The 27,332-nt window shown below is 46.2% G+C and overlaps 1 protein-coding gene across 2 annotated transcripts in view; it reads left to right on the top strand.

Moving 5' to 3' along the window:
• Window positions 1-27,332, top strand: part of LOC115077105 (solute carrier family 2, facilitated glucose transporter member 1-like) — a 189,501-nt gene that overhangs the window by 141,692 nt on the left and 20,477 nt on the right. The window contains exon 1 of one of the 2 annotated variants that reach the window (XM_029579302.1): window positions 17,360-17,676. The exons of the other annotated variant lie outside the window; for it this stretch is intronic. Within the exon in view, the coding sequence (XP_029435162.1) occupies window positions 17,659-17,676 (18 nt within the window). The 5' untranslated portion in view covers window positions 17,360-17,658. Of the gene's footprint in view, window positions 1-17,359; window positions 17,677-27,332 lie in introns of those variants that run through there. 2 annotated transcript variants of the gene reach the window in all.

The raw sequence follows: 27,332 nt of genomic DNA, 5'->3' as shown, positions 1-27,332 counted from the left end.
TTGGCGAACAAGATAAAACCCTTATCACTATCTAACCCTTCCCGAAAGGCATCAAAAGCTGAGAGCAGAAGAACTTCAGTTCTTATCCCGTTTCAGAATCCGAATTGGAACTGGTCTAAAATCAGATGACCTTGGACCAAAAGGATAGCGAGGATATTGGTCAATATTTCATGAGATTTAAAGGGTCTTAAGGGGGGGGGGGTTTGCAGTGACACCCACTTCAGAGCAGGTGGTACGTTACCCTCAGTGAGAGAGGTTTACAAAATTGGTTAATATCTCGTGTACCTTTCATTAAAGTCAAATGGCAAGGGCTTAATGGGCAGGAGGAAGCCTTCATACTAGTGACGGTTTGTGAGATTTCAACTTGTGATGTAAGTACATAAGAAGTTGCCATCTAGCCCAGCATCCTGTTTCCAACAGTGGCCTGGCTACTGGCTACAAGTACCTGGCAAGTACCCAAACACTAAGTAGAACCCATGCTACTGATGCCAGTAATAGCAGTGGCTATTCCCTAAGTCAGCTTGATTAATAGCCGTTAATGGACTTCTCCTCCAAGAACTTATCCAAACCTTTTTTAAACACAGCTACACTAACTGCACTAACACATCCTCTGGCAACAAATTCCAGAGTTTAATTGTGCGTTGAGTGAAAAAGAACTTTCCGATTAGTTTTAAATGTGTCACATGCTAACTTCATGGAGTGCCCCCTAGTCTTTCTATTATCTGAAAGAGTAAATAACTGATTCACATTTACCCGTTCTAGACCTCTCATGATCTTAAAGACCTCTATCATATCCCCCCTCAGTCGTCTCTTCTCCAAGCTGAACAGCCCTAACCTCTTCAGCCTTTCCTCATAGGGGAGCTGTTCCATTCCCCTTATCATTTTGGTTGCCCTTCTCTGTACCTTCTCCATCGCAACTATATCTTTTTTGAGATGCGGCGACCAGAATTGTACACAGTATTCAAGGTGTGGTCTCACCATAGAGCGATACAGAGGCATTATGACATTTTCCATCATAAAGCCCGATGTGACCTGAAAAAATGGTCCCATTTAATATTGTAACTTGTCAATGTGTCAAGAGACCAGGACTGAGCTGAGGAAGAAGAACAGAAATCTGGAATCTTTTTAGTGAAGTGAAGCATAAACTCATCGCAGGTGGACAAACTAATATTGTCTGAATGATTGACTTTAAGAAGTGTGGTTGAAGTCTTAACGATTTTAAATAATTCATGTGGATTGTGTCTAGCCTGCTCAAGTTGATGCAAGCCATTAAAATAAGTCTTAAACTACAGACTACAATACCAAATACTTAATAGAAAAGCAATGGAAGCAAGATTAGTCAAAAATAAAACAAGTGTGCCTTCCTCTCTCTCTTCTCCCTTCCCCAAGGCCAACATCCCTTCTCTTGCTCCCGACCCAGCATCCCTCCTCTCCACCCTGGGCAGCATAGCTCCTCTCTCCCTTCCCTACCCCATTGCCAGCATCCTCCTCCCTCTCTCCACCCACGCCCTGCCCAACATCCTTCTGTCTCCCTATGCTTCTTGGCTCTGACCACTATCTTCATCTCTCTCTCACTCCTCCTGTTCTCTCTCTCCATTCCCATATCTCTCCCCCTGCTCCATGCCTCCCCCTTGCCCATTATTCTTCTCTCTGTACCTCTGAATGTTTGAATTCTGCTCACCCTGAGATTAGCAGGAGGGGAGGGAAGCTGCACAGACGTTCTCTCTTTACCTAATTTATTGCTAATTATTAATATTTTCTATCAGATAATGGTTTCCAACTGTTGGTGTCTTTGGCCTGATTTTCTGGCTTAGCATCTTTTTTTTGCTCATTCTCTGCCTTTGTCTCTATTCCCTTTTTGTTTTCTGTCTGATGTTTCCTTTCCTATTTAAGTTATAGCTCTTTCTTCTTTGTCTCTTTCCATCAGCAGTGGATATTTTAATGCTTTCTCTTTCATCTTCTGTCCCCTTCTCCTGCTTTTTTCTTTCTCTTCTTCCTACCTGCTCTTCTTTCACCTTTCCTCCTCCTCTTTCTCTCATTTTTCTAGTCCTCATCCCCTTCCTTTTGCATAATCTCTCTGGATGCCTTCCTCTCCTTTCCCCCAATCCAGGTTCCTTTCCTCCATCCCCTGCCATTCTTGGTGCTCTCTCCATTGTCCCAGTTCTCTTTTTCCTCTCTCCCCCTTCTCACCAACCCTACCTTTGCTCTTCTTCCCCTTTTTCTAATCTTGCCCCTATTCAACCCTCTTGATATCCCCTTTTCTCTCCCCCCATTTTGTTCTCCCCTCTCCCCCCCCCCCCACTCTTACTCTCCACTCTTTTGCTACTCTCTTCCCACTCTCTCTCCTCCTCCTCACTGCGTTCTCTTCACTTTTGATCACTGCTGTTTATCTATTTGTACATTTATATCCCGCCTGTCTAAAATACTAGGCGGATTACAATAGAAACATACATAATGGGGCAAACAAAAACATCACATACATTTAATAAATGTATAAAACAAAAAAAAAAAGCAGCTAAAAAAACCAAAACATCTCTGATCATAAAAAAAAAAACTTGCACACAAGAGTATGAAAATTGCTTAAGGCTAGATGGTATAAAGTAAACTGCATCATAAATCACAAGCAAGCACACTGCACCATAAGAACATAAGAACATAAGAAATTGCCATGCTGGGTCAGACCAAGGGTCCATCAAGCCCAGCATCCTGTTTCCAACAGAGGCCAAACCAGGCCACAAGAACCTGGCAATTACCCAAACACCTAGAAGATCCCATGCTACTGATGCAATTAATAGCAGTGACTATTCCCTAAGTAAACTTGATTAATAGCAGTTAATGGACTTCTCTTCCAAGAACTTATCCAAACCTTTTTTGAACCCAGCTACACTAACTGCACTAACCACATCCTCTGGCAACAAATTCCAGAGATTTATTGTGCGTTGAGTGAAAAAGAATTTTCTCCGATTAGTCTTAAATGTGCTACTTGCTAACTTCATGGAATGCCCCCTAGTCCTTCTATTATTCGAAAGTGTAAATAACCGAGTCACATCTACTCGTTCAAGACCTCTCATGATCTTAAAGACCTCTATGATATCCCCCCTCAGCCGTCTCTTCTCCAAGCTGAACAGCCCTAACCTCTTCAGCCTTTCCTCATAGGGGAGCTGTTCCATCCCCTTTATCATTTTGGTTGCCCTTCTCTGTACCTTCTCCATTGCAACTATATCTTTTTTGAGATACGGCGACCAGAATTGTACACAGTATTCAAGGTGTGGTCTCACCATGGAGCGATATAGAGGCATTATGACATTTTCCGTTTTATTAACCATTCCCTTCCTAATAATTCCTAACATTTTATTTGCTTTTTTGACTGCTGCAGCACACTGAGCTGACGATTTCAATGTATTATCTACTATGACGCCTAGATCTCTTTCTTGGGTGGTAGCTCCTAATATGGAACCTAACATCGTGTAACTACAGCTAGGGTTATTTTTCCCTATATGCATCACCTTGCACTTGTCCACATTAAATTTCATCTGCCATTTGGATGACCAATCTTCCAGTCTTGCAAGGTCCTCCTGTAATGTATCACAATCTGCCTGTGATTTAACTACTCTGAATAATTTTGTATCATCCGCAAATTTGATAACCTCACTCGTCGTATTCCTTTCCAGATCATTGATATATATATTGAAAAGCACCGGTCCAAGTACAGATCCCTGAGGCACTCCACTGTTTACCCTTTTCCACTGAGAAAATTGACCATTTAGTCCTACTCTCTGTTTCCTGTCTTTTAACCAGTTTGTAATCCACGAAATTATGATATTCATAGTTCATAAACAAAAAACAAATATATTCAAAATATAACCATTAATATATTAAATAGAAACCAAGTGCATGAAGTCAACTAAGTATCAAAAGCCTGTTTTAAAAGATAAGACTTCAGTGGTTTTCTAAATTTTAGCAAGAAATTCCCGAGAGAAGGTCCAGACATAAAAAAAAATCCCCTCTCTGGGCTCGGAAAGTCTAACTTGGCATACAGAAGGGACTTACAAGAGCAATTGAGAGGCAGAGCGGAGGTTCCTTATAGGATGAACAATTTTAAGAATGGAGTTAAAATGTGCTGGAGCAAGTCCATGCACACACTTAAAATAACCTTAAATTTCACACTCCAGATAATAGGAAGCCAGTGCTTTCAGGACAGGGGTAATATGCTCATAAATACTACAGCCGGTAATTAAACAAGCGGCAGCACTTTGAATAAGCTGGAGTGCTTTTAAGGATGCTTGGGGCAAGCCAATATACAAAGAATTGCAATAATCAATTGAAGAGGCTACCGAGGCATGCACAACTGTACACAAATCACCTTCATTCAAGTAAGGCTTCAGAGCTTTCAGTAAGCAAAGCTTATAAAAGCAGGAGCAAACAACATTTTTATGTGCGGTTTGAAAGACAAGGCAGAGTCCATACAAACTCCTAAATTCCTCCACTTGACGGGATACCTTAAGGTCTAAGCCATCAAAGTTTCTATAAAAATGGAGGAGATGTCAGATCATATTTTGATATGATCATATTTTGATATTTGCCTTGTTATCATGTTTTTACTGTTCAATGTAAAGCGCTATGCCGTGCGTTTGTTTTTGCGTTACAATGTGAACCGATATGATATCCTGGATGAATGTCGGTATATAAAAATTTTAAATAAATAAATAAATAAAATTTTAAATAAATATTTTGAGAGAAAAAAGAATCTCGGTTTTCTTCACATTCAATTTCAATGTATTGTCAGATAGCCAACTCTTAATAGACCTTAAGCAGCACTTTCTACCACCCCACACACTCTTGCCCTCTCACTCATCCCACATTCCTGCTGCCCCCACACACTCTCTTTTCTCCTCTCACTGCCCTCCCACACACACTCTTGCCCTCTCCTCTCACTACAGTGTATCTTGCTCTCCTTTCACTGCCCCTAATGCAAATCATCTTGCTCCTTTCTTGGCCCCACATAAGGTGGATTGGGAGACGGGGAGGCATCTATAGGGATCTGTGGGCCACTTTACTGTGCCTGATGACACCTCTTGCAGGGTGACACCTGGGCATAAGCCCCTTTTGTGCCCTCCCCCACTTAGTCCCTGTCTGTTTTTAATGACAGTGATGCATTTTCCACCTCCTCCCTGCCCCGGTTAATTGGATAAAAAGCCTGGGGACAGTAAGTGTAGTTCCCTGGTTTAGCATTCTGCTTTTCTATCAGGATATGTTGATGGGAAGTTAGGGCAAACAGTAACAAATGTACCATCAGAAGGCGAAAGTGGAAGATACTCAAAGAGCTGTGAAAAATAATCCACCCTGCGAATGCCAGCTCCCACAGCACATGGAGGCTAGGGCCAGTATTTCAGAGTTATTTGTATAGCGCTATCAGGTGTGCTGAGCACTTTACAGATATGCAGAATAGATATTCCCTGCTTCTTGAAGTTTACAATCCAATAAAGACAGACAAATTAGAAAAAGAGATAAAACATATCAGAGGGGGAGTAGGCCTGAACTGAAACAGAGAGGCCAGCAGCAAGCAGTGACAGTCTATAAGGAAGCAGCCTGTCAATGAGATACGGTAAGGAGGCTTTGGTTCTGAGGAGGGGTGATGTGAGATTGACAGCATCCAAGTGGAAGGGAGCCCACCAGTTGAAAGAAGATGTTTCTTAGAGGTGAGTTACCGCAGACAGAAGGTTTTGGCTGCGAATGAGGATAATAATACACAGGGAGGCTGTTCTCCTATTGGGAGGGAGGCTCCAGGACACCTGTGACCATGTAGGAGATGGTCACGTCAGCCAAACTCCACAGAGGTTGTGTGGCCTTGCCCTGTAGAAACGTTTTTACTGGGCTGTCTTTCTCCTTACACATTACACTTTGCAATACAATGTGGACCTTCCACTAGACAGCCCAGAACACAGATAACAGCATAGTACAAGGTAGAGAAAGGAATCACTTCTTCTCACCCTGCATAATCTAAGGCAAATTGGAGTTAAGCATTCCAGTGGGGTGTTAGTCAATTCTTATCACCGTAAGGATTATTATTATTATTCTCATTTAAATGGTGCCACTGTATGCAGGTATGTACAACCATCATTGTAAGCTCTTTAGGGACGCAGACTTTATGGTCCCCTGAGTGAACCAGCTGAGTGAGAGGAGGGGCTGAGAGAAGAACAAACCAGACTGCTTTTCGTGTGGCCTTCCTTGTCTCCGTCCATCTATGCCTCAACCCCTGATGCTTGACCACCTGCTGCTGTGATCCTGACTGTGCTTGGCTTCACCTCCCGGTGACATCTGTGCAGGGTCAGAGCTTCAAAACTGAAGCCTGCCATGGGATGGTGGGTCACCCACCTTTGTGCACCCCATAGATAGCCAAGTGAGAATGTCATATGGAAGGCTTCATCCCACCTTCTATGTGAGAGCTTGTTTGAGGTGAATTTTATTTTTTGTAAGTGTATATTGGAGAGTTATTGTAGGTATAACTATATTGTATAAATGTATTATATGCTATTGCTGCATGTTATTTTGTATTAATGCTATTGTTGTTATGCTTGTAAACCGCTCTGAGTCAGCGAGAAGAGCAGATTATAAAGCTAAAGACAAAGACATCACTGATTTCCGTAAGAAGCAGGACCGCAAATCCCAGAATTCCCAGATGAGCCTTAAGAAAACAGGATAGATAGGACGTATTTGGCTATTTATTTATTTATATTCTGCTTTTTGGTACTTCAAAGCAGATTACATTGTCACTGATGACTAGAAGTCATCTGGTAACCTTGGCTGTCACTGGAAGCCCCTCACTGGGGAATCAGAATTACAAGCCATGGGCTACAGATCATGCAGGCAAACTGCCCGGGCAGCAAAGGGAAAAGATCGTTCTCAGCATCCTAAAATGGCAGAAGTCACGGCAATGTTTTATCAAGGGCTGGATGGTTTTAGATGTTCTATGCTAATTCTGGAAGATAGCCGGCACTCCACATCCTTCACTAAAGCCAGTCCCACATACTTTCCAGGGACATTCTGCTTATTACAGTTTATGGGGCTAGGGATCTTCCAGGTGCACTTGGCCAGAGGTGAACAGGGCTGGCCTCCTGCTTTCTCTTCAGCCCAGCAAGAGGGTAGAAAAAAAATGCAAAGATAAAGAGCTTCAGGCCTGCTGGACTGGAAGGGACATGGTGAGCACAGGCATGGCCTCAGCACTGCCTCTGTGCCCAGGTCCACGAAAATCCGACAGCAGGCAGAGAAGGTCACTCGGGTTCCACGTGCCCACCGAGCCTTCCACATTCTGTTCACATTCAGTCTCCGGCAACTGGAAGTGCCCTTCATTCTCCCCCTGACTGAGCACCATCGGTCCATCAGGAAACAGAAGAGAAGGCATGCATGTGCTTTTTAATGATAACTTTAGGCATAGTCTCTTCCTATTAATGTCTCTAATAACCCACCCAGCTCTCCCCAGAGGTTAATCTCATTAGCAATGAACAGACTCCGCCGAGCTGGAAATGTGGATTGGGATATTTATAAACACCCGTGGCCATATCATGCACAGTGAGACGCAGAGCCAACCACTGAGCAACCCAAACACACAATGAGTATTGCCGGCACAGAGATCATTTCCATTCATCCTCTGCACTTCTTTTTGCACAAAAAGGAAAGCTGCATCTTCTGTGGGCACTTCAGTATTGCAGAAATTCACTCACCTTCTCTCAATTAAAAATCTCAGGGTTATGTCATTATTTTGACTTCATTAAGCTGATCATTTCCAGTCTCCCTGAACTGAGGGCTGAAGACATCTCAGGAGACTCGCAAACCACCTCACCCCTACTGGGACCTGATTGGTCCACGTTGGTTATGATGTCACCACACAAAGCCATTATGCAAGAGATCAATACAGGGACCAGACTGGCCTCTTCCTTAGACGCTGAACCAGCTGGCAAGCCTGCGTCTGCCGCAGAGAGGCTGGCCCATTTATGGTTTTGCCCCGTTGCATATAGGTTCTGTTAGCTCTGTTTTCTCTAGAAAAGACGGGACTACAAATCCATAGATGCAATGGGGCAAACCCAGGACTGGATCAGCCTTTCAGGGTTGATTGGGATCAGATGTCAATCCTGCTCTCCGTGTCTGTCTCCCATCTCCTCCTCATATCTCTCTCCTTCCCTCTTTTCTCCCTTTCTTCCCTTCCCTAACTCCTGTCATCTTTTTCAGCCCCTGTGTCTGCATGCACAGCACACAGTTAGGCTTGTTTTCTTTCCAGAATAGCTCCAAGGTTAGCTGTGACATCACAGAGATTTAAAAAAAAAAAAAAAAAAAAAAAAAGGACATGAGGTTGGGGAGCGAAGCAAAAAGAAAAGTAAGATTCTAGGAGCAAGAAAGTCCCAGGAAAAATGAAACATGGATTTTTATTTTATTTTCAGATAACTATTTTATATCACTATCAAATGAATACATGGCATTAATGCACCCCCCTTGTACAGATGTTTAATAATAGTAGTGTTAATATACTTTCTACCACATGTTATATTTTACATTTAAACAGTAAAAGCCCACCTGTTCCAGCTATTCTGCTCATAGAAACTGTAGCTGTGAACCTTCAAGTTTAGTCCAACAGCAAGAATCTGAAATCTGTTCTATTGTGATATTAGGAAAAAAAATACTCTTGTACAGGCAAGGCATTTCTACAATCGGCCACTTCTAGGACTCCCCAAATGGTATTACAGAGGCCATGGGTAACAAGTAAAAAAGATCTTTCTCTGGTTTCCCATCGCACAGTTTGCTCTGGTGGGTTTTTGTTTTTTTTAGATTGATGGCTTATTCAGAATTTCCAACCTTGCTGGTTCCATTTCTATGTAAGCATTTTGCAAGTAAAAGCATTGAATTAAACCTATTGTCCCAGTTACATTCAACTGATCAGCCTTATGGTGTATCTGTTACAGTCGGAGCCAAGCTTAGCCCACTGCAATGTCACTGGACACCGGCCGTTGTGAAAGCTCTTTGCTGCCTTTGGATCCTGTTCAACTAGATATGTAAATACTCAATTGGTAGACAAAAGAAAAGAATAAATCTCAATATGATTTATTATGTTGTCAAATATTTTTATGGTTATACGTCTATTTATGATTGCTATTATTAATAATTAGTGTTTTCATGTTAAGCATTTGCTTTTTTTCTTCATTGTTACGGGGCAGGGTCTACAAAGCACAGAATGAAATGCTGTAAAGTTCAGAGGAGAATTTCCTGTCTGCTTCGGTTTTCTACCCAGTCCCCTCAGTCCATGACCTTGGGGTCACCTTTGACTTCTTTTTCTCCTTCTTTGCATAGATCCAAAACACTGTAAAGGTTGTCATTTCTTTCTCTATAACATCACCAAGATCCATCACTTCCTCTCCAAACGCATTACCAAAACTCTTATCCGCTCTGTCATCACTGCAACCCGTAAATCACTTCCTCTCCAATGAGGTAATATTTGTGCAAAAGTTAGTATTATAATGATATTTTACACTGTTGGAAACAGGATGCTGGGCTTGATGGACCCTTGGTCTGACCCAGCATGGCAATTTCTTATGTTCTTAGAGCAACAATCCATTGTAATAGTCAGTTTTATATTCAACCCCAACATGGGGATGACGAAAGTATTCACATCTAAAGATAAAGAACACCTAGAGAGGGTCCACAAGGGACTTCCTCGAAACTTCATAGGGATACTTAAGGATATATCAGATCTTGTGATTACATCGTTTATATTTCTCCCTCTTGTGAAAGTCATTTGAGGAAGGTAGATAAAGATCTCAGGCGGATGCAAACCTTCCCGATGTTTCAGAACGTGTCAGCTGCCCTTCATTCATGTTTGGAGTGGGAAGGAACAACCAGTCATGCTGACTATAATCAGTGTAGGTTTAAATGCATGTCTGATACAGCAAGGAAGATAATCTCTTTTTAAAAACAGATTAATAAATCTTGTGATACTATGTAAAGGCCGGAAACAGTTCTTTAAGTTTCACGGGCAAGAAAAGTATAAGCACTATTTTTTTACTGGTTAAATGGTTTACCCCCTAGTTTATTGTAAACCGGTACGATAAGACCTGGTCTTGAGCATCGGTATATTAAAAGAATTTAAATAAATAAATATTTCTTATGCTGCTTAAGTAATGGATCCCAAGGTCTTCCTGAAAATGTCTTCATCTCTTCTCAGTTACACACTGGTGGCTGCCTTGTAAAACCCTGATTTCTGGGTTAGATTTCTCCTTTGTCCACCCTTAGCCACTCATACAGGAGTCCACCCTCTGCTGAGGATCCCAAAGATCCCCAAGTGGAGTCCGGCCCCTTGGCTGCTCTTCCTGGCTCCCTTCCAGGAATCTCTCAATGTTCTTCTCCTCCTAGTGACTCATGGAGTCTATTTATACTCCAGTGATGCTGACCCACTCTTTAAGGATGGACTTCCCTGTCCTCTTATGTGACACTAATCTCTTAAGGAAGTCAGTTTACTGGTACATTCCCCATGGTAAGGTAGAGTGAAACCTGGTTGGCTTTACACCTGGGAATTCACCAGGAAAATCACCAGGGGCATCCATAAGGAAAATCTGGCCTTCAATAGGGCAGTCTCACAGAGCACCAAGACTCCAAAAGTCACCAACTCTTCCCCTCAGAATGTGAAAGCCCTCACAGCTGGATTCCCACTTGCAATGGGACCTCTACTCAGGGAGGGCGATTTACAGGGCTGTCAGGATGGGTGGGTAAGCGGGGCACCAGGCTGGAGAGGGGTGGGGGGAATAGGCACGGCCCACCATATCAGCAGCAGAAATGCAGCTCCAGCGCAGCTGCCCCTGTGTGACCGCATGGGAGGATCCTCCTGTGCAGCCCGGTGATTTCAAAAGGACTTCTCCTCACCCTAGGCAGCCACCTCATTATAGAGGGGAAACCCCTCAGCTGGTGGTGACATTGGATGGGGGTGCTCCCCTGCTCAATGCCCTGGGCACTGGTTAGCCCACTGACCGTCCTGGCTACTTAGGAGCAGATTTGCATGTCATTCGCAGTCAAGGCCATTCGTGGGATTGGGGGGGGGGGGGTGTTGAACTGGGACAAATACCTCAGGGCCTGTGCTTCAGAGGGCCCTGCACCAAAATCTGGAGAGCCAACAGGACAGAGCTGATGCATCAGATGTCTAGAAAGCTCCTGTCAATGCTTCCAGATTCACTGGTGCCTCTCCTCTTCTCCACTCCTCCCGTGGGGCTATACTGCCTGCGACCCGGCTGATATTTCTACATTTGAGGCCCATTATTGGCCCTACATCCTTGGGGGAGGGGGAGGGGAATGGATGACACAACCCTCCCCCTCACTCTTTAGCCACAGGGGGGATCCCTATCGGGCCTGTTTACCCCGAGGCCTTTCACCCCCCCCCCCCCCCCTCCATATCCATGGCAATCTTCCAGTGCATCACTGTGTATTCATGAACACCCCGCACAGCGCCGCAGTGGAAGTTTATTGCGGATGACATGAAAATCTGCAACGGGGGTGGGGGACCAAAGAAAAAATGACTTTAAAATAATGAAACAATGCTGAAGGGTTCGGTGACTGCACTTTAAATAAAAAGCATTTGGGGAAGAGGAATTCGAGCACCAAATACCGTCTGGAAGGGGAAGAGCCGGTGGTCAATAAACAGGGACGTCATCATCTCGGATGGTGCCAAGGCGGCCGTCAGTGTGACAAAGCAGATGGGAAGGGCAATAGCAGGCTCGGGTGCATAAAGAGAGAGATCACAAGTTTAATAAATTAAAAAAAGAAAGGAAGGAAGGAAGAATTTTAGCACCCTAGGGATTTCTGGTGAGAACTGTGTGCGGTTCCGGAGACCACGTCCAGGAAAGAATCTCGAGACGCTGGAGGCAACTCAAGGGAGGGCCTGCAGCAGATACCATCCATAGAGCAACTAAAGATGCACCTTCTAGGAGAAAGGAAGGGGAACCGCCTGATGCAAACATTCAAAGAGCTCCTCCAAAAGGAAGCATTTCCCAGAGAAAGAACAGTTCAAGGTCATCACGGGAAACTCAAAGAGAGGTAGGGAAAATGCTTTTCCATAGAGCACTTTGGGATGTTCAGCCAACTTGGGAGTAGCCAGCAAAGCCCAGGCGGCTGCACTCTAAGGCTCAGTGCAAATGGCCTGGTGGATTTCCCTGAACACGTTTTACCTCTTCCCGGGCGTCAGGGGCTTATTTATGTATTTATCTGTGCGGTTTCCAGCCTGCTCAGCCACGCAGTTCCATGTGAGTTACAATCAAACACTCATAACAGCTGAGCAATAACAGCAAAATAACAGAACAAACTGAAACAAGATGTAAAAATAACTTAGCAAGAGACAATGCGCAGCCTCCATAACCTGCTGGCGACATTTGATAAATCAACCATCCCTACGCCAGCCAGAACTGCTTCCCAACACCAGATAAGTTAAATAAACTCAGCAAATGCTGTGTGACCAGGGAAGCCTTCAATTGCTTGCTAAAAACTCTACAACGTGCCATCTGCTGAACAGGCAAGGCACTGCGCAGCATCACAGTCCCACTGTGGTGCCTGTGACTTTCTCTTGATAGACTAATGCTGTGCATCGTTATTGCCACTTACAATCCACAGCACCCTCTCTTCCCTGGTGCTCCCCTCGTCCAAGTATGAGGCAGGACCACCCCCCTGCCTAGCTTCTTGCCTCAAACGAATTGCAAGCCCAGGTGGCTGTAGAATAAAATGGGCAGGGAAGAGCCAATTTACTACCGAATCTTCAACATGGGTTTTTATAGGAAAGAGAAGCGGCCAAGCCTGAGAAGAGAGGATATTAAGGATTTGATCATCCCGTAATAATGACAAATGAAGCGGGCACGGAGGAGGGGGAGCATGGAGGGGGTAGCAGTGCCTGATGGACGGCCGGGTGCGAGAGAGGTAGGGAGAGATACAGAGAGAGGGAGACAGGGGCATGGAAAGGAAAAGCCCTGAATCAGCAAGGAAGGATAAGCAGAATCAGGTAAGGAGAAACGAATGCCGTCTACTCCCATGTCAGATGCTTCACACACCTTTTGTGTGTGTGTGTGTGTCTGTGTGTGTGTGTGTGTGTGTGTAGCCCACGCAGCAGTCTCAATAGGAAGGAAGTTTGCTTTTTTTTACCCAAGACAGTGTCGCTGGTCCTTACTAAAGCAGAGCCAGTCAGACATTACTCACGCAGCCTGCTACATGCTTGGTGGCACACACGCACTCAGCCTCCCAGTTGCCAGCTCTCTCCTTCCTGTCCCTTGCATCTTAACTCCTTCTTTGGGTGAGAGAACTTCTTGCAGTTTATTTTATCCACAGAGCATGGCACACGGTTTCAGTGCTGAAGCGTTTATTTATTTATTCTTTATTTCCATTTGGAAACTACTTTTCAAAAAAATGCTCAAGGTGGTGTCCATAAATAATAAATACAGGAAACCCATGCAAAACCTCGTCCATTTAAAAAACAATGTAATATACAGCATGCCAATAATCGGGAAGTCTGGTGTTATCAGAAGCAGACAGGGCATGACCTCTGCCAGGAAATAGATGTGGTGTGAGATAAATACATAGCATCCCTGTAGAAATGGGGGGATCTAGGGGAAATGTTTTTTTGAGCAGCCAAACTGTTGGAATTTTCCCTGCTTGCTTTTTTTTTTTTTAATTTATACTTTATTAAATTTCTTAACACATTTTTCCAACGAAATAAGAAAATAAGAAAATTGTGACTTACATTGCAATATAGGTTTAGGAAAACTTACATTTGTAAGATAAAGAAAACCCAAATGTAATGTCAACATTTAAGTCCACATTATGGGAAGCCGAATTATTAGTAAAATTCAGGAAAAGATCATAACAATGAACTTAGGAGATACTTTTTTTTTTTTTTACCAATTACAGTATCCAATTGAGAGCAGCTACGGCCTTATCTACCTTTATCTACAAGAAATGATTCCAGATGTACAGGGTCAGAAAAGAAAAACTTATTCTTTTGAAATGTGATCAAACATCTACAGGGGAATTTGAAAAAAAAAAGGTAGCCCCTAGGGACAATACTCTGTCTCAATAATAAGAACTGTTTTCTTCTTAGTTGCGTACTCCTAGAAACATCTGGAAACATTTGCACCAGTTGACCACAGAAACAAAAGCCTTTATTCTTAAAATACTTTTGTAAAACTAAATATTTTTGCTGTTCTAGGCTAAAAGCCACGATCAAGGTGGCTCTAGTTTGGATGTTATCCTCTGAAGCCTCCAAAAAAGATGTTAAATTGGGGCTTTCAGCTGATAAAACATCCAATCCTTCCAGTTGTTTATATATAATCAAAGTATCCTTTATAAAGGTGGTTCCTGTTGACTGCAAATAGGTTATTTGCGTGGCCAAAGACATGCTCGATAGCTCTAATTGCTCTATTCGTTTTCTGTGGTCTTCCAGTGTTTTCTTAGTTTCAGAGGCAAAATTGGTGGACTGAGACATGGATTGAGAGAACCTTCTCTCCATTTTCATAACAGCTCTCCACACATCCACCAAGGTAATATTTTCAGGCTCAGTCACTTCCAGTTCTAATTCAGGGAGCCAGGGGCAGATTGGCCTATCGGGGGGATTGGGCATCCCCCCGGTGGGCCGATCGCTCCAGTCACGTGGTCTGCCGTGCGCAGACCACGTGACAGAGCCGCGCTCGGCAGACCATGTGATGTGTCCTGGGCCGGCCTGGGCGGCGAATACCCGTGCCGGTCCGACATCGTGGATCCGCCGCTGCAGGGAGCGTATTACTTGCACACATCATTGTGCCACTTTCACCCGCTACCTTGGCAGCTGAGACGTATTCCCTCTGTTATCAGAAGTTACATCCGACAAGTTAGTTATTACAACACTATCCCCAGTACTTCCAGAGGCCGAATTGGATACATGGTTCTGGGCGGGACTAACAGAAGCCCCCGACAAGGATGATATATCTGGGATAGCCTCTCTTGAGGTCTGACTCACCCTTCTTACGAGATGACTGTCCATCGGGCCTCTCACTTCCTTTACCACAGGCGTGGATGCAATCATCTTCATTTTTCTTCCCATCGATCCCGATGAGAAAACCTTCTCTCCGAAATCTTTTCCAGGGGCGCGCCCCTTTGGTGCACGGCTTCGGCTGCGCGCAACTGCGCTCAGGTTTAAATAAGCACAGCAGTCACTCCCAGGTGACGTCGGGGGGGGGGGGGGGGGGGGGGGGGGGAGCGGGAGCCAAATCGAACGCTCCGCCGGGTTCAGTCCCTCTCGCCCTTGCACCTGGCTTCCCTTCCTGCTTGCTTTTGAGGCAGAGCTAGCAGTAGCAGATAAATGGAAATACCCAGCCCCCTATAGCCCCTCGGAAGCCGGCAGACAGGCAGATAATGACCTACTCGGTTGCAGGTTACACAGCTTCACTTTTAGTCTTTATTTTCTTTTTAAACATTTTAAACTACCCCTAACTTTATACCCCAAGCCTCTTGCCCCGTATATTTTTGTCTTATTAGATTGTAAGCTCTATTGAGCAGGGACAGTCTTCTTGCACGTTTGTACACTGCTGTGTATATCCTGAAGCGCTCTAGAAATGTTAAGTAATAGTAGTCGTAGTAATAGCTGATACTACCTCCGCCTGTGATTTCCTGCTGCTGCTTTTGTGTCCAGGCTTCTTGTTTGAGCAGGAGATAGTGGTCTTGAGGCTAATCAAGGGTGGACATGCAGAGAGAAGTCAGGGAGAGGAAGGGGTGAAACGACTTTTGTGTTTAGGAAAATCACAGAGGGGAAGGTTGATTTGTGGATGTATAGAATATATACCTGCTTGGGAGAGACACAGTGGTAAGGGCTGGCAAGGGGGGAATAGGACAAACAGGGGGGAACACAAGCAAAGGGCAGAGAATGGGCTTCTGGCTGTGCTGAGCTTCTAAGAAGGCTGGGGTAGCCTCATCTGCCTGTAAAGGCCATAGTTACTAAGGGTGAGGGCTGGGTTTCACTCTCCACCCATTAAACAAGTCAGCACCACCAAAATTTAAAAATTGAAGCCCCCTCCCAGAGAAAATTCTTACCCTTTCCATGGGGGCTCTGAAGTCCAAATGGGACAGGAGCAATCCCCAGTAGCTCCTGACCTGCTGAATCCTGAGTTGAAAAGCCTCCACCATTTGAGATACAGCATCCTGTCCGACCAGGACATGGGGGGGGGGGGGGGGGAACTTTCTACCGTGGTACTTTTATCTCGTGGTCCTCATCGTGGAAGGCAAGGTGAATCATTCCCCCTTCCCCCACCACACTTTTCATACATCCCTGTTCTTCTCGTTATGCCCCCTGGTCCTCATGCCCAGGATACATGCAATGACACTCAACTTATATAATAAGAGAAATCAGCAAACAGCACATACTCATTCATATCATTTACTTATGTATTTGTTTATGAGAATCAAGTAGCTGGGGTATAAATCGTATCCCAGCAGGGAAATCCGTGCCGGTGTCTGCAGCAGCAGCAATACCAACAGACGGACTGCACATCCTGCTTCTAGACGTTATTTTTAGTCCCTGCTTATTATATTTCCAAAGCTTTTCTTCCTCAGCTCGGACCTTTCTGGCGCAGTGGGTGACTCACAAGGAGACCAATCCCATGGCCGAGGCTCCTCGAGCCCCTGTATAAAGTTACTTTGCATAATTTCCTTCATCTCCACTTGGCAGAGGAAAAGCATTGGAGGAGCCTGGCTGGTGCCATGGCAATGGGGTCATCCCTTGCCTTCCGCCCCGCCTTCTCTTTGGGAAAGAAGACAAGGTCGCTGTCACCTTGACAGCTCCCAGGAGGTACCCGGATACGGAAAGAGGGGACCGGCTGCTGAAAGACACGGCAGAAAGAAGGAAATACTAATAATGAATGCTCTTTCCTAAAGAGTTCCATTTCAAAAGGAAAACCTTAAATGCGAAGTGCAAGCTGACTAGAAATGTTAGGTATTGACTTAAAGAGGAGCAAAAAGAATCAGGAAAATAAACATGAGAGAAAAAAAAAGGAAAGAAAATCGACGGGAGCGGGAAGAGGAACAGAAACAGAGGGTCTGGCAGCAAGGGACCATTTGCCGATTCGTGCCTGCCCTGCGCACCCCCCCCCCCCCCTGCCCCTCGTGCCTGATGAGAGAGCGCGGCGGGGCTGCCTTTGCCGGCCGAGCGCACGTACACTGCCGCGAAATGACACCCGTCGGGCGTGACGTCACCGCTCGCCCGGCGCGCTCACACCCCCGCCACGCCCCGCCCCGCCGGCTGGCAGCAGCCAATCAGCGGCGCCGAGGCGGCGCACCCTCGCTCGCGCGCTATAAGCCACCGCAGCCGCCCGGGCCGGCAGAAAGTCACTTCGCGAGCGTCGGTGCCGGCGAGAAAGAAAGCAAGCAAGCAAGCAAGCAAGCAAGCAAAAATAAAACCCCCAGAAAACCGCCAGGAGCATCGCGGACACGTGCGCAGAGGATCTGAGCCCGAGGCGGATTTTTAAGTCTTTGGAGCCGGAGCACGCCCCCGTCTCTTGACAGCGCCTTACTCTCCCCCCACCCCACCCATCACAGTGCGATCGCGGAATCTCCGGCGGGGGAGAAAGTCTCGTTCCTGAGCGGAGGATCAGCGCAGAGGAGGGGTCGCCACCAGGCATGGAGTCCGGCAGCAAGGTGAGGGATGCCGCTTCGGGGTTTTGCAGTTGGCACTGGGGGGGCTCGGCGGAGCTGGCGCCCTTGGAGGATGTCCTGGGGGACCCTCTCCCGGCTCCCAGTCTCGGCTCTAGATCCCAGAGTGAACCCAGGTCGTCCCTGGGAAGCCGGCTGGCGGCAACATACTTGGTGACTACCGGCCCAGAAATGTAGCCGGGGAGGAAGAAATTTGATCCGGTTGCCGTCATCTGATAATAATCTGGGAGGGAAGCTATGTGGATACAAAAGAGGAGAATGTGCAGGAGTCTCGGGCTTCCTGCAGTGTATTATACACTTATTCTGTTTGATTTCTACAGCTTTTTTTTTTAAAGTGCGGGCACGTTTTGGTAATTTTCTAGCAAGGCGGGTGACTGTATTTCAAACTGAAGACAGGAAGTAAATATCCCGCCAAGAATCAAAAGAGCTGATAGATTACCACCAGGCATGCCGATGCCTTTCTATAACGCTAGGCAGGTTTTATTTCTCAAAATGCAAGCCTTCGGGATTAGGCAAGCCCCTTCCTGCGAGCCCTTGTGTCCTTGAGGCTGTCAGAGGTGCCCTGGTCCCTCGTATTGGCTCGGGATAGCGGCAGGAGATGATCCATGTCTTCACTGCTTCTTACCCAGAAATATTACCCGAGTAATGTATTTAGGCTGATACAAGGACGTGGCTTTATGTTCGTTTGTCCGTGTTAACTTTGATTTCCGTGCATGGCAGTCACACTTCTGTTAGCCTTTGTCCTGAGTAATCGGGGGGGGGGGGGGGGGGGGCGTGGGTCAAGGACGTAGGGCAGAGATGCAGATGCGGCTCAGGTTCATGCTGGGGAAAGAAGTCCGACCTGGAGGGGGCCTGAGTGCAGTTATGTTCATTTATAGGACCCCAGCCCATCTGCTACCGTCCGTGCTGCCGCAGAGTGGTCTGGTGGTTGGAGCTCAGATCCCTGTGACCTTGGGTCAATCACTTTATCTCCTCTTCAGGGATCCCACTTAAGCTTGAAAACTCTTGGGCAGTGACTTGCATCTGAAAAAAAAAAAGAAAAGTAAAATACCTTGAACTAAAATTGGAAAAGTAGGCTAGAAATTCCAATCATTGTTCTTCTTGCAGCGTGCAAGCAGTGTGTTTACAGCCCAGAGTCCTTTGAATATCCAAAATAAGCTTTACTCGGTAAGAGCGAGATGCTCCCTTGCATCCCCCATTAAGAAATGTCCGGAGGCGTGGGAGTGACTCCCGCCAGATGTGGCTGCAGGGCCGCGGGTACAGCCTCCCATTGTTCGCTGTTGCTGAGCAGCTGCAGGGGAGGATGATCCGGGGGCCGGCTGGCGATGGGGGCTGGAGGCAGCCGCTGAACCCGGCTCCTGCTCGGGCAGGCTCGGCCCGGACTCTCTTCGCTCCGCTTTGGCTTCCCATCTCGTTTTTCTTGTTTCTGTAAATGACTCTTTTCACTCCTCCGGTGTCTCGGGGTTTTTTTTTTGCAGCTCGCCCTTCCCCGGAGGCTCATTAGCAACTCCACCTCCAAAGGGCAGGCTGCTCCCTCTCGCTGAAAAGAACCCACGTCCACGGATCAGATGTTTTTTGGCCTCCCTTCCGCTCTCCTACCCATCTTTGGTTTTTTGTTAATGACCTTTCTCTTCCTCTGTAGTGCCATTCTTATTATGCCAAAAACATGCTGCAGTGACTGTAATACAAGGCGGGGGTCTATAATGTTGGCTTAAAAAAAAAAAAGCAAATACATATATGTAGGTCTGATTTACCAAACCCCCCCCCTTCTCCCCCTCCAATAGATAGAGAATAATAATAATAATAAAAAACATTCATCAAATCAGGCTCACAGCAAGAAAGAAAAAAAAATCTGTAAATAAATAAATAAATAATAAAGAAATCCTTGTTTAGAGATGGCACTGTCCGTGCTCTCTTTGCTAACATTTAGGATTTTATTCTTTGCCTTTCTAAATCCAAACTACATTTCAAGTATGATATTCCCCTGCCCCAGGAGTCTTATAATGTGTTGGTATCTGAGATGACTTCCCAAGGTCACAGGGCGCATCTGTGGATTTATGCTGGCTCTCAGCCTGCTGGGCTGACCACTGGTGCCTTTCACTCTCTGCGCTGTCTTTCTGGTTTTTTTTCTTGAATAACAGTGGACATTCAAGTGTACTGCAGAGCCGGGGAAAGGATGAAACACATTCCCCACCCTGTGTCCCCGGCCACAGTCAGTGGAAGATCAGGAGCTCACAAGGCTTCAATGGCCACAAAACGAACCGCGCGCGTCCCTACAGAGGATCTGTCCATCCCACCTTTACTGAGAGCACAAACGATTGCCCAGTTCTTAGCAGCTCTCAATCTGCATGCAAAAAAAATCTAAACGTGTCTAGAATACGCTTAGCTAGACAGCTCACCCCAAACGCAGAGCAGTATCACTATCATCCGGTCCCCATACCTGCAATGTGGATTCTCATTGTGCAAAATCAGAAAAAAAAAGGTTCTTCCAGACGTTTCTTTTCAGCTGGGGATGGGGAAGCATGCTTCCTCTCCATTGAAACACCCAGCGAGGATATCGGTCACCTGCTGGCAGGTTGCATTTCTTTGTCCACCCTTTACCGCAGCTTCCCAGCAGCGCTGGGCTCGGTGACCTGGAAGAGCAGGGTTTGAGGGATTATATTTATTATTGAAATGAATTTCTTGCTGAGTTTCTCTGGCCTCCTTTTGCTTGGAGGCTAGAATCCTAGGAGATCCTACACGCCTCAGGAGAGGACGGACCGGCTGGAGGCAAAGCTTCCAAAAACAGATCATTCCAAAGAAAAGCAAGAATATGTGAAATAGTTACAGTCAGAAAATTGTGAATTTTGGATAGCATTTTTATTTGCACTACACGCTTTCCAGTGGCCCTGCGTTGAGTTTTTCCAATCTTAAAATAACTGCATTGTGTATGTTTTACTTTATCGGATCACCTTCACATTTCCCCTAGTTAGAACAGGGGTGAAAACAGGAAATTCTTCTAAGAAATGTTTTATTTTTTTTTTCCCTGCTAGCTAGCAACACCGAGAAATGCTGTCCCATCTCCTTCTCCTTTGTAGCTCTCTGGGAGCTGTTTCTAAAAGTTTGATCACAGGATGACCCACTGTGTTCAGAAAGCTTGCGATCATCAAAACATCTTCCTCTTTGTGGGCCGTGTTGGATTGAATTGCCTTTCCAAAGTCCAGCTCAAATCAAGTTACAAGGACAGTTGCTAGGCCCCTGTCCCGGGGAGCTTACAATTGTAAGTTTGCACTTGGGGCAACGGAGAGTAAAGTGACTCGCCCGAGGTCACAGGGAGAACCAGGATCCGAACCCCAGCTTCCCAGTCCCCTGCCCAAACTACTAGGCCACTTCTGGGTGCCACGCCTAATTTTATTTTTCCCTTGATTGTAAATAATAAAAAATTCTTGCAAATGACTCTTCTTCTCGGGAAGACTCAGGCCTGAAGTGGCCGCCAGTGTGTACAGTCTCTGCGGCAAGGAGGCTTTCCCTCTCTCCTCCTGACAGCTTGATCCTTTCTAACCTTTTTCACTGGGCAGGAATGGGTGAGGGAGAAAGCACTTTTTTTTTGTTTGTTTTAATTAGGACGTTATCACTCTCTTTATAATTTGTAGTATTATAATAGCCAACCTGGTAACACCACCCTTTTTTTTTTTATTCTCCTTCCCTCACAAATTTCACATCGCAAAAGTATTGCCAAAGTGCCCTGCCCTCCTTCCCCCTGGTAATGGGTTTGACTCAACGGTACTGTCCCCCTTGATGTCACATTTCCCAGCCTGGGGACTTCCTCCACACTCATTTCGAGAGCAGCCCCTGACACTTCATTTCTGGTAAACGGCAAAGCAAACCCTACCCCCTGCACTCCACAGCTGCACAGACCCGGGCCCCTCTTGTACGGACACGGATTTCGTGCTTTTTTTCATTGGGTTAGGTCCGTCTGTCTGTGCGCACAAGATCCACCCCCCCCCACTACGCGTTTAACTTACAGCATCCACATTTTCAGGATCGGCGCCTCTATATAGGAGCCTGAAACCTACGACTCGCTGTGCTAAGCTTTTCTTGTTGGAAACCTCTGGTTCTCAGCTCGTTCATCCTCCATCGCATTCACCGATGGAGCTTTCCTTACAAAGGGGTGGCAGGGAGTGCTCATCGCTCTGCCCATGGCGTTTGCCAAAGCTGCGAAACCACGTTTGAAAACAAGTCTTTAAAATTGCAAATGAGGGTTTTGGGGTTTGTTTTTTTTTAAACCTCCCTTGCCTCCAGCTTTTAAGTTTCAAGTGCACTCCTCCTTTCCTAATTAATTAAGGCTGGAGGTCAAATATCTTAACCGTGGGGCTGAACTCGCATTCTGTTGGACTGGAAGTGAACACAACCCTGGTCTCCTGCTGTGGCCTCCCCTGGGTGCCAGGTTCATGTTGGAACTCCTGGACCAGCCCATCCCCCCCCGCCTCCGCAGCAGCTCCCGCAGTCTCACCGACCCTTTTCCTATCGAAACCAAGCTGGTATTACTTTTAATATTAAAAAAAAAAAGGCGCCTGGCTGTGCCCGCTGCCCCACATCTTGGAAAGGAAAGGGCATGTGCTAATGTAAACAAGGCGCCGGAGCTGCCTGTGCCGGGTGGCCGGGCGCGGGGCTGTCTGTCACGATGATGCAGCAGCTTTGGCCACCTCTGCAGCTGTTTACAGAGGCCGGGGCCGGAGCCTCCGCCTTCCCTCTGGCACTGCGTCATGGGCCCCACTGCACACTCATCCTGCGTCAGCGGAAGCTTTAGGTGGGGGGGAGTGGAGAGGGTGCAGGGACTGGAGCGGGCACGTTCTGCTGAGCGGAGGGAGAGGGGCTCTGAAGTGCAGTGCAGGGGCTGGGGTGATTAGACAGGGGGGGGGGTGTGCATCCTGCTATATAGGAGAGGGGGGTGGAGGGTCAGGGGCTGCGATGTGCTGTATAGTTGCCGAGTTGGAGGGACGGAGCCCCTGTGGCCGGACAGGACGTGCTGCTGCGTAAGGGCGGGGTTGGAGGTGCCAGGGACTGAGCTGTGCTGTATAGGGGGGGGGCTGAGGTGGATGGAGAGGAGCTGTTTGGCTGAACCTCTTGCTGGGATGTGCTGTATGGGCGGGGAGGGGGGGGGGAGAGGAGCGGGGGCAGTTTGACCAGACGGGGCTGGGATGCGCTGTGTAAGGGGGGGGGGGGGCGGGGGCGCGGTAAGGCTGGCTGGAGACTTCCCTGTTCTTGAGCCCTTGTTGTATCTGGGGGAAAGGTGAGAGAAAGCCGCGCCGTGTGGGCGGGGCTCCCGCCGCGCCTCCAACCTGATTGGCCGGGCGAGGACGAGCCTCCCCGAAGTTACCCGGGTCCTTGCCGGGCCGCGGGAGGGAGGCCCGGGGGCCGAGGCAGCGACCAAGCTAATCTAGCAGAAACTGATTACAGAAAGCACACTCCTCGCCTCCCCTAAGGGTCCCTGAATTAAGAAGTTCCTTCCCTCAGGGTTTCGGAGAACATTCAACTCCCAACCTTCCCTCTACTAAGAAACTGGATTCCCCTTATAATGTGGCGCCTCCGAGGGGAAACCTGAGACAGCGACATATCCGGGGCATAAATGAATTTGTGAAATTCCAAGAATCAAAACTGACCTCCACCCTTGCTGGCATACATACACGCACATTTTATATCGCTTACTTATTTGTAAACTCTGCTCTGTGGATATCCTCCTTAGTTACCTGGAGCTCCTGCTTCATTTCTTCAGCTCTAAAAATAAAATGTGAATCCAGGAACAGCCTAGATTTGTGTCAATTCGCAGTGCACCCTCTTGCCTCCCCATAGGGAAAGGAATTTAGGAGAAACTGGTATATAATCTTTGCAGAGTAGAGAGTACTATAGCTTAAAAAAAAAACCCCCACACCATCTACTGGAGGAATAAGGCATCTTTCCCTCTCAAAATCTCAATCTTAATGGAGAAAGTGGAGAAGTTGTAATTTTATCAGAATAGGCTTATGCTGAAGGACGTGTATTCTTTGCTGTAAGCTATTTCACCTGCATTTGCTTGTTTTTAAATTGATTTTAATCGTCCTTGAGGGCCAGTCTTGGTAAAATTGCGCAATATCAAATATCTATCCATAATAAATAAAATGCATTGGCGGTTCTGAGAGCAGTACCAAGATCGTTCCCCCAGTCACTGTTTTAGATTTCCGTATAGAGAGGTCAAGTGACTTTGCTCAGGATCACACAGGAAGTGAAGGCTAGGCAGATGGGTCTCCAGGTTGTAGCTATGCGATTTGCCAAGCAATGCTGTGACCCACTCAGATATCCCTCGTTCAGGCCTTATTTTAAGTACATAGCAAAACTACCTTTTTTTTTGTCCCAGCTGTTTCCAAAATTTCATGTACAGTAGTGCATTTTTGTAAGGCGATAAAACATATATCTATCCCATTCCAAACAACTGCTCAGAGCAATAAGGTGTGTGTTTCAAGAATTAGGGAAAGCAGAAAGGATAGGAACCTTTTATTATAGACCTGGCCTGTTGCCCTGAATGTCCCAATTCCTTTTGTTCAACAGAGAATATGATAGCAGATAGGCACCTTAGACCCCCCTCCTATCAGCCCATTTACCCTTCCAGCTATGTACTGCAGAGACCACCCAACCTCCAACCTTGTCTTCATTTGCTTGTTACTCAGAGGGCTAATTTGTTTCCAGATGCTCATCCCTCCTGTTTTCAGCCAGGGAAGGCTTTGTCATCAGCCATGGATCTGCAGGACAGAGCTGGCTCGATCTAGAGCAAGGGGTACAGAGGATGGTGGGGAATCCTTGAAAACCCGACACGTATCACTGTTCTGTTGTGATATTACTGAAAAGCAGAATGGTTGCCTAGACCACAAATGAGGAATCTCTGCATGCCCTACAAATGTAATGACTTGGACATATCCATGCAGCCACGTCTGGGGTGAACTATTTAGTAACCAGTTTCAGTGCCTGCTATTTTCCAACTTAGACGGAATGAATGCAATTATTATTCAATTACAGCTAGTTAACAATAGTGAGATTGTAAGCTCTTTGGGGAAGGGAATTTACTGTGACATGTGCCATTTTATAAATGTTTACCAGCACCGTGTGAGAGGCCCGGTCTAGGGGCACCTTATAGCATGGCAGAGAAAGACTGTCAGAGAGCAATCACAGTTTTCCCAGGATCAGCTCGCAGTGACCACTTGATGTTTTTTATTTTTTGTTTACTTTTGCGTGCCCCTGCTATAAAGGAATAGAAAATGAAAAAAAAAACAAACCCCATCCTTTTATGGATTTTGTAATCTGAATTCTCAACATAACACAATGTAATTCTTTGGGAAGCTCTGTTTCCCAGCTCACCATCATCCTGAAATGCTCAATGCAGCGCTGTTAATCTCCACTGCTGTGCAGCTAAGAGAGAAATCGATGGGAATGGGCTGTGATCCTTCTTTTTTTTTTTTGTTTACTACATAAAGGTGCTAATAATGATGTCTTCTGTGTGCCACCCGCTGGTGCATCAGTTCTGGATTTTTTAAAGGAAAATTAACTTATACATTGTACAAAATGATCATAAGAGGCATTAAGTAATTAACACATAGAGCAGTGTAACTACACAGCAATCATTCCATCTGAAGAAAAGTGCTGTTAAAAGGAGCCGTTACTTAAGTTAGAACTGTCAGATTGAAAATGGTATTTGCATACTTAAAACTGAAAGAAAAAAAAAAAGTAAGCCTTCCCCGTCCCAGTATAACGTGATGACATTCCCAGGCTGCTGCTAAGTCATGGTGTGAGAAAGGACTCTTTGATATCTTGGCACTATCTTGCTAATTTGCCTTTTGTTCTATAATGATGGCAGAGCTAGCTGTTGGCTGCTCTGCACAGTACCAGCAGATATAGGGGCACAGCCCTGCCTCCTGGCCTTTTCCAGTGGACATACTTGGCACAGATAATGTGCCCACACCCAGGGACACGCTGTTCAGTTGGGAGCAGGGCGTGTCTTACAGCTGCCTGACGTCTGTTAAGGCTCCCGTTGAAGTATAGAACAGGGGTAGGCAACTCCAGGAGATGCCCTGGATGCAAGCACATCTCCTGACTATTCAGTGTGAATAACTTGAAAACCCAGTTGACTTGGGATACTCCAGGAACCAGGGCTGGCTACCTCTGGCGTGGAGCAGTCCTCAGGACATGCCTAGCCAGTCTGGTTTGCAGAATAAGTACCACCAATATGTGTGAAGCAGTGCATGAAAATCTCTCTCATGCATATTGGTTGCAGACAGCCTGAAAATCCAACTGGCTGGGTGTGTCCTGAGATCTGGGTTGAGAATTCCCGGTCTAGATCATAATCCTCAGAGCTGTGACCTTGGAGACAATCGTGCAGTCTCCCTACCCATCATGCACTGTGTATGCCCTTCAGCAAATTATTTAACCTGCTTTTCTTCAAATTGATTGTAAAGTCCTTAGGACAGATGCTTTATAACCAGGTAATCTATGCTAGTACAATAAAAAGAATAAATATTTATATTTATTATGGATCCCTCCTCTCCACCCCCCCCCCTCCAAAAGAAAAACCTTAGCATTATAACATGATTGTACAACCCATTAAATTATTATATTCTTACTTAATTTGATTATTTAAATGTATAGAAAAATGTTGGCCTTTTTATACTCTGCTTAGGAAGGCCAGGCTGTTTTGTTCTTTTTGGATAACAAAACAATTAGGTTTATAACCTTGGATGGGCTACTGCCTGCATTTTGAATCTGTGAAACCACTTCTGCTAAACAGATTCCTTACAGTTCTAGGCTCTTTGGAAGCAAATTCCCAGCCACCTCTGGGATGGAGATCAGTGCAATCAGTTGTAGTGTTTGCTCACTATTGAAACAGCTATTGTGCGAAAGAGTAGAAAATTATTTTAGTTATTACAGTGCTATGATATTCCTATTGCACTAGGATACGTGGAGGGACTGGGAACAGAAAGAACTTGCTCAAGGTTGCAAAAGGAACCAGTAACAGAGTTAGGAGTAGAACTCTGGAATTATGACTCCCAGTCCTGGGTTTAAACCATTTAATTCCATATCTGTATGGAGCATTATGGAGTATGACCACAACTTTGTCATTAATTTCACGTGTATTCTGTCACTTCATCTCCCAGTGCCTCAGTCACTGACTCTCTGTGTGACCCTGGGGGAGGCACATTCTCTCTCTGTGTCTCAGTCACTGACTCTCTGTGTGACCCTGGGGGAGTCACTTTATCCCCCTGTGCCTCAGTGACTGACTCTCTGTGTGACCCTGGGGGAGTCACTTTATCCCCCTGTGCCTCAGTCTCTGACTCTCTGTGTGACCCTGGGGGAGTCACTTTATCCCCCTGTGCCTCAGTCACTGACTCTCTGTGTGACCCTGGGGGAGTCACTTTATCCCCCTGTGCCTCAGTCACTGACTCTCTGTGTGACCCTGGGGGAGTCACTTTATCCCCCTGTGCCTCAGTCACTGACTCTCTATGTGACCCTGGGGGAGTCACTTTATCCCCCTGTCCCTCAGTCACTGACTCTCTGTAAGACCCTGGGGGAGTCACTTTACCCCCCTATGCCTCAGTCTCTGACTCTCTGTGTGACCCTGGGGGAGTCACTTTATCCCC

The sequence above is a fragment of the Rhinatrema bivittatum genome, chromosome 15 (assembly GCF_901001135.1).
Source record: "Rhinatrema bivittatum chromosome 15, aRhiBiv1.1, whole genome shotgun sequence".
Lineage (NCBI taxonomy): Eukaryota > Metazoa > Chordata > Amphibia > Gymnophiona > Rhinatrematidae > Rhinatrema > Rhinatrema bivittatum.
This window is presented reverse-complemented; position numbering and strand designations above follow the sequence as displayed.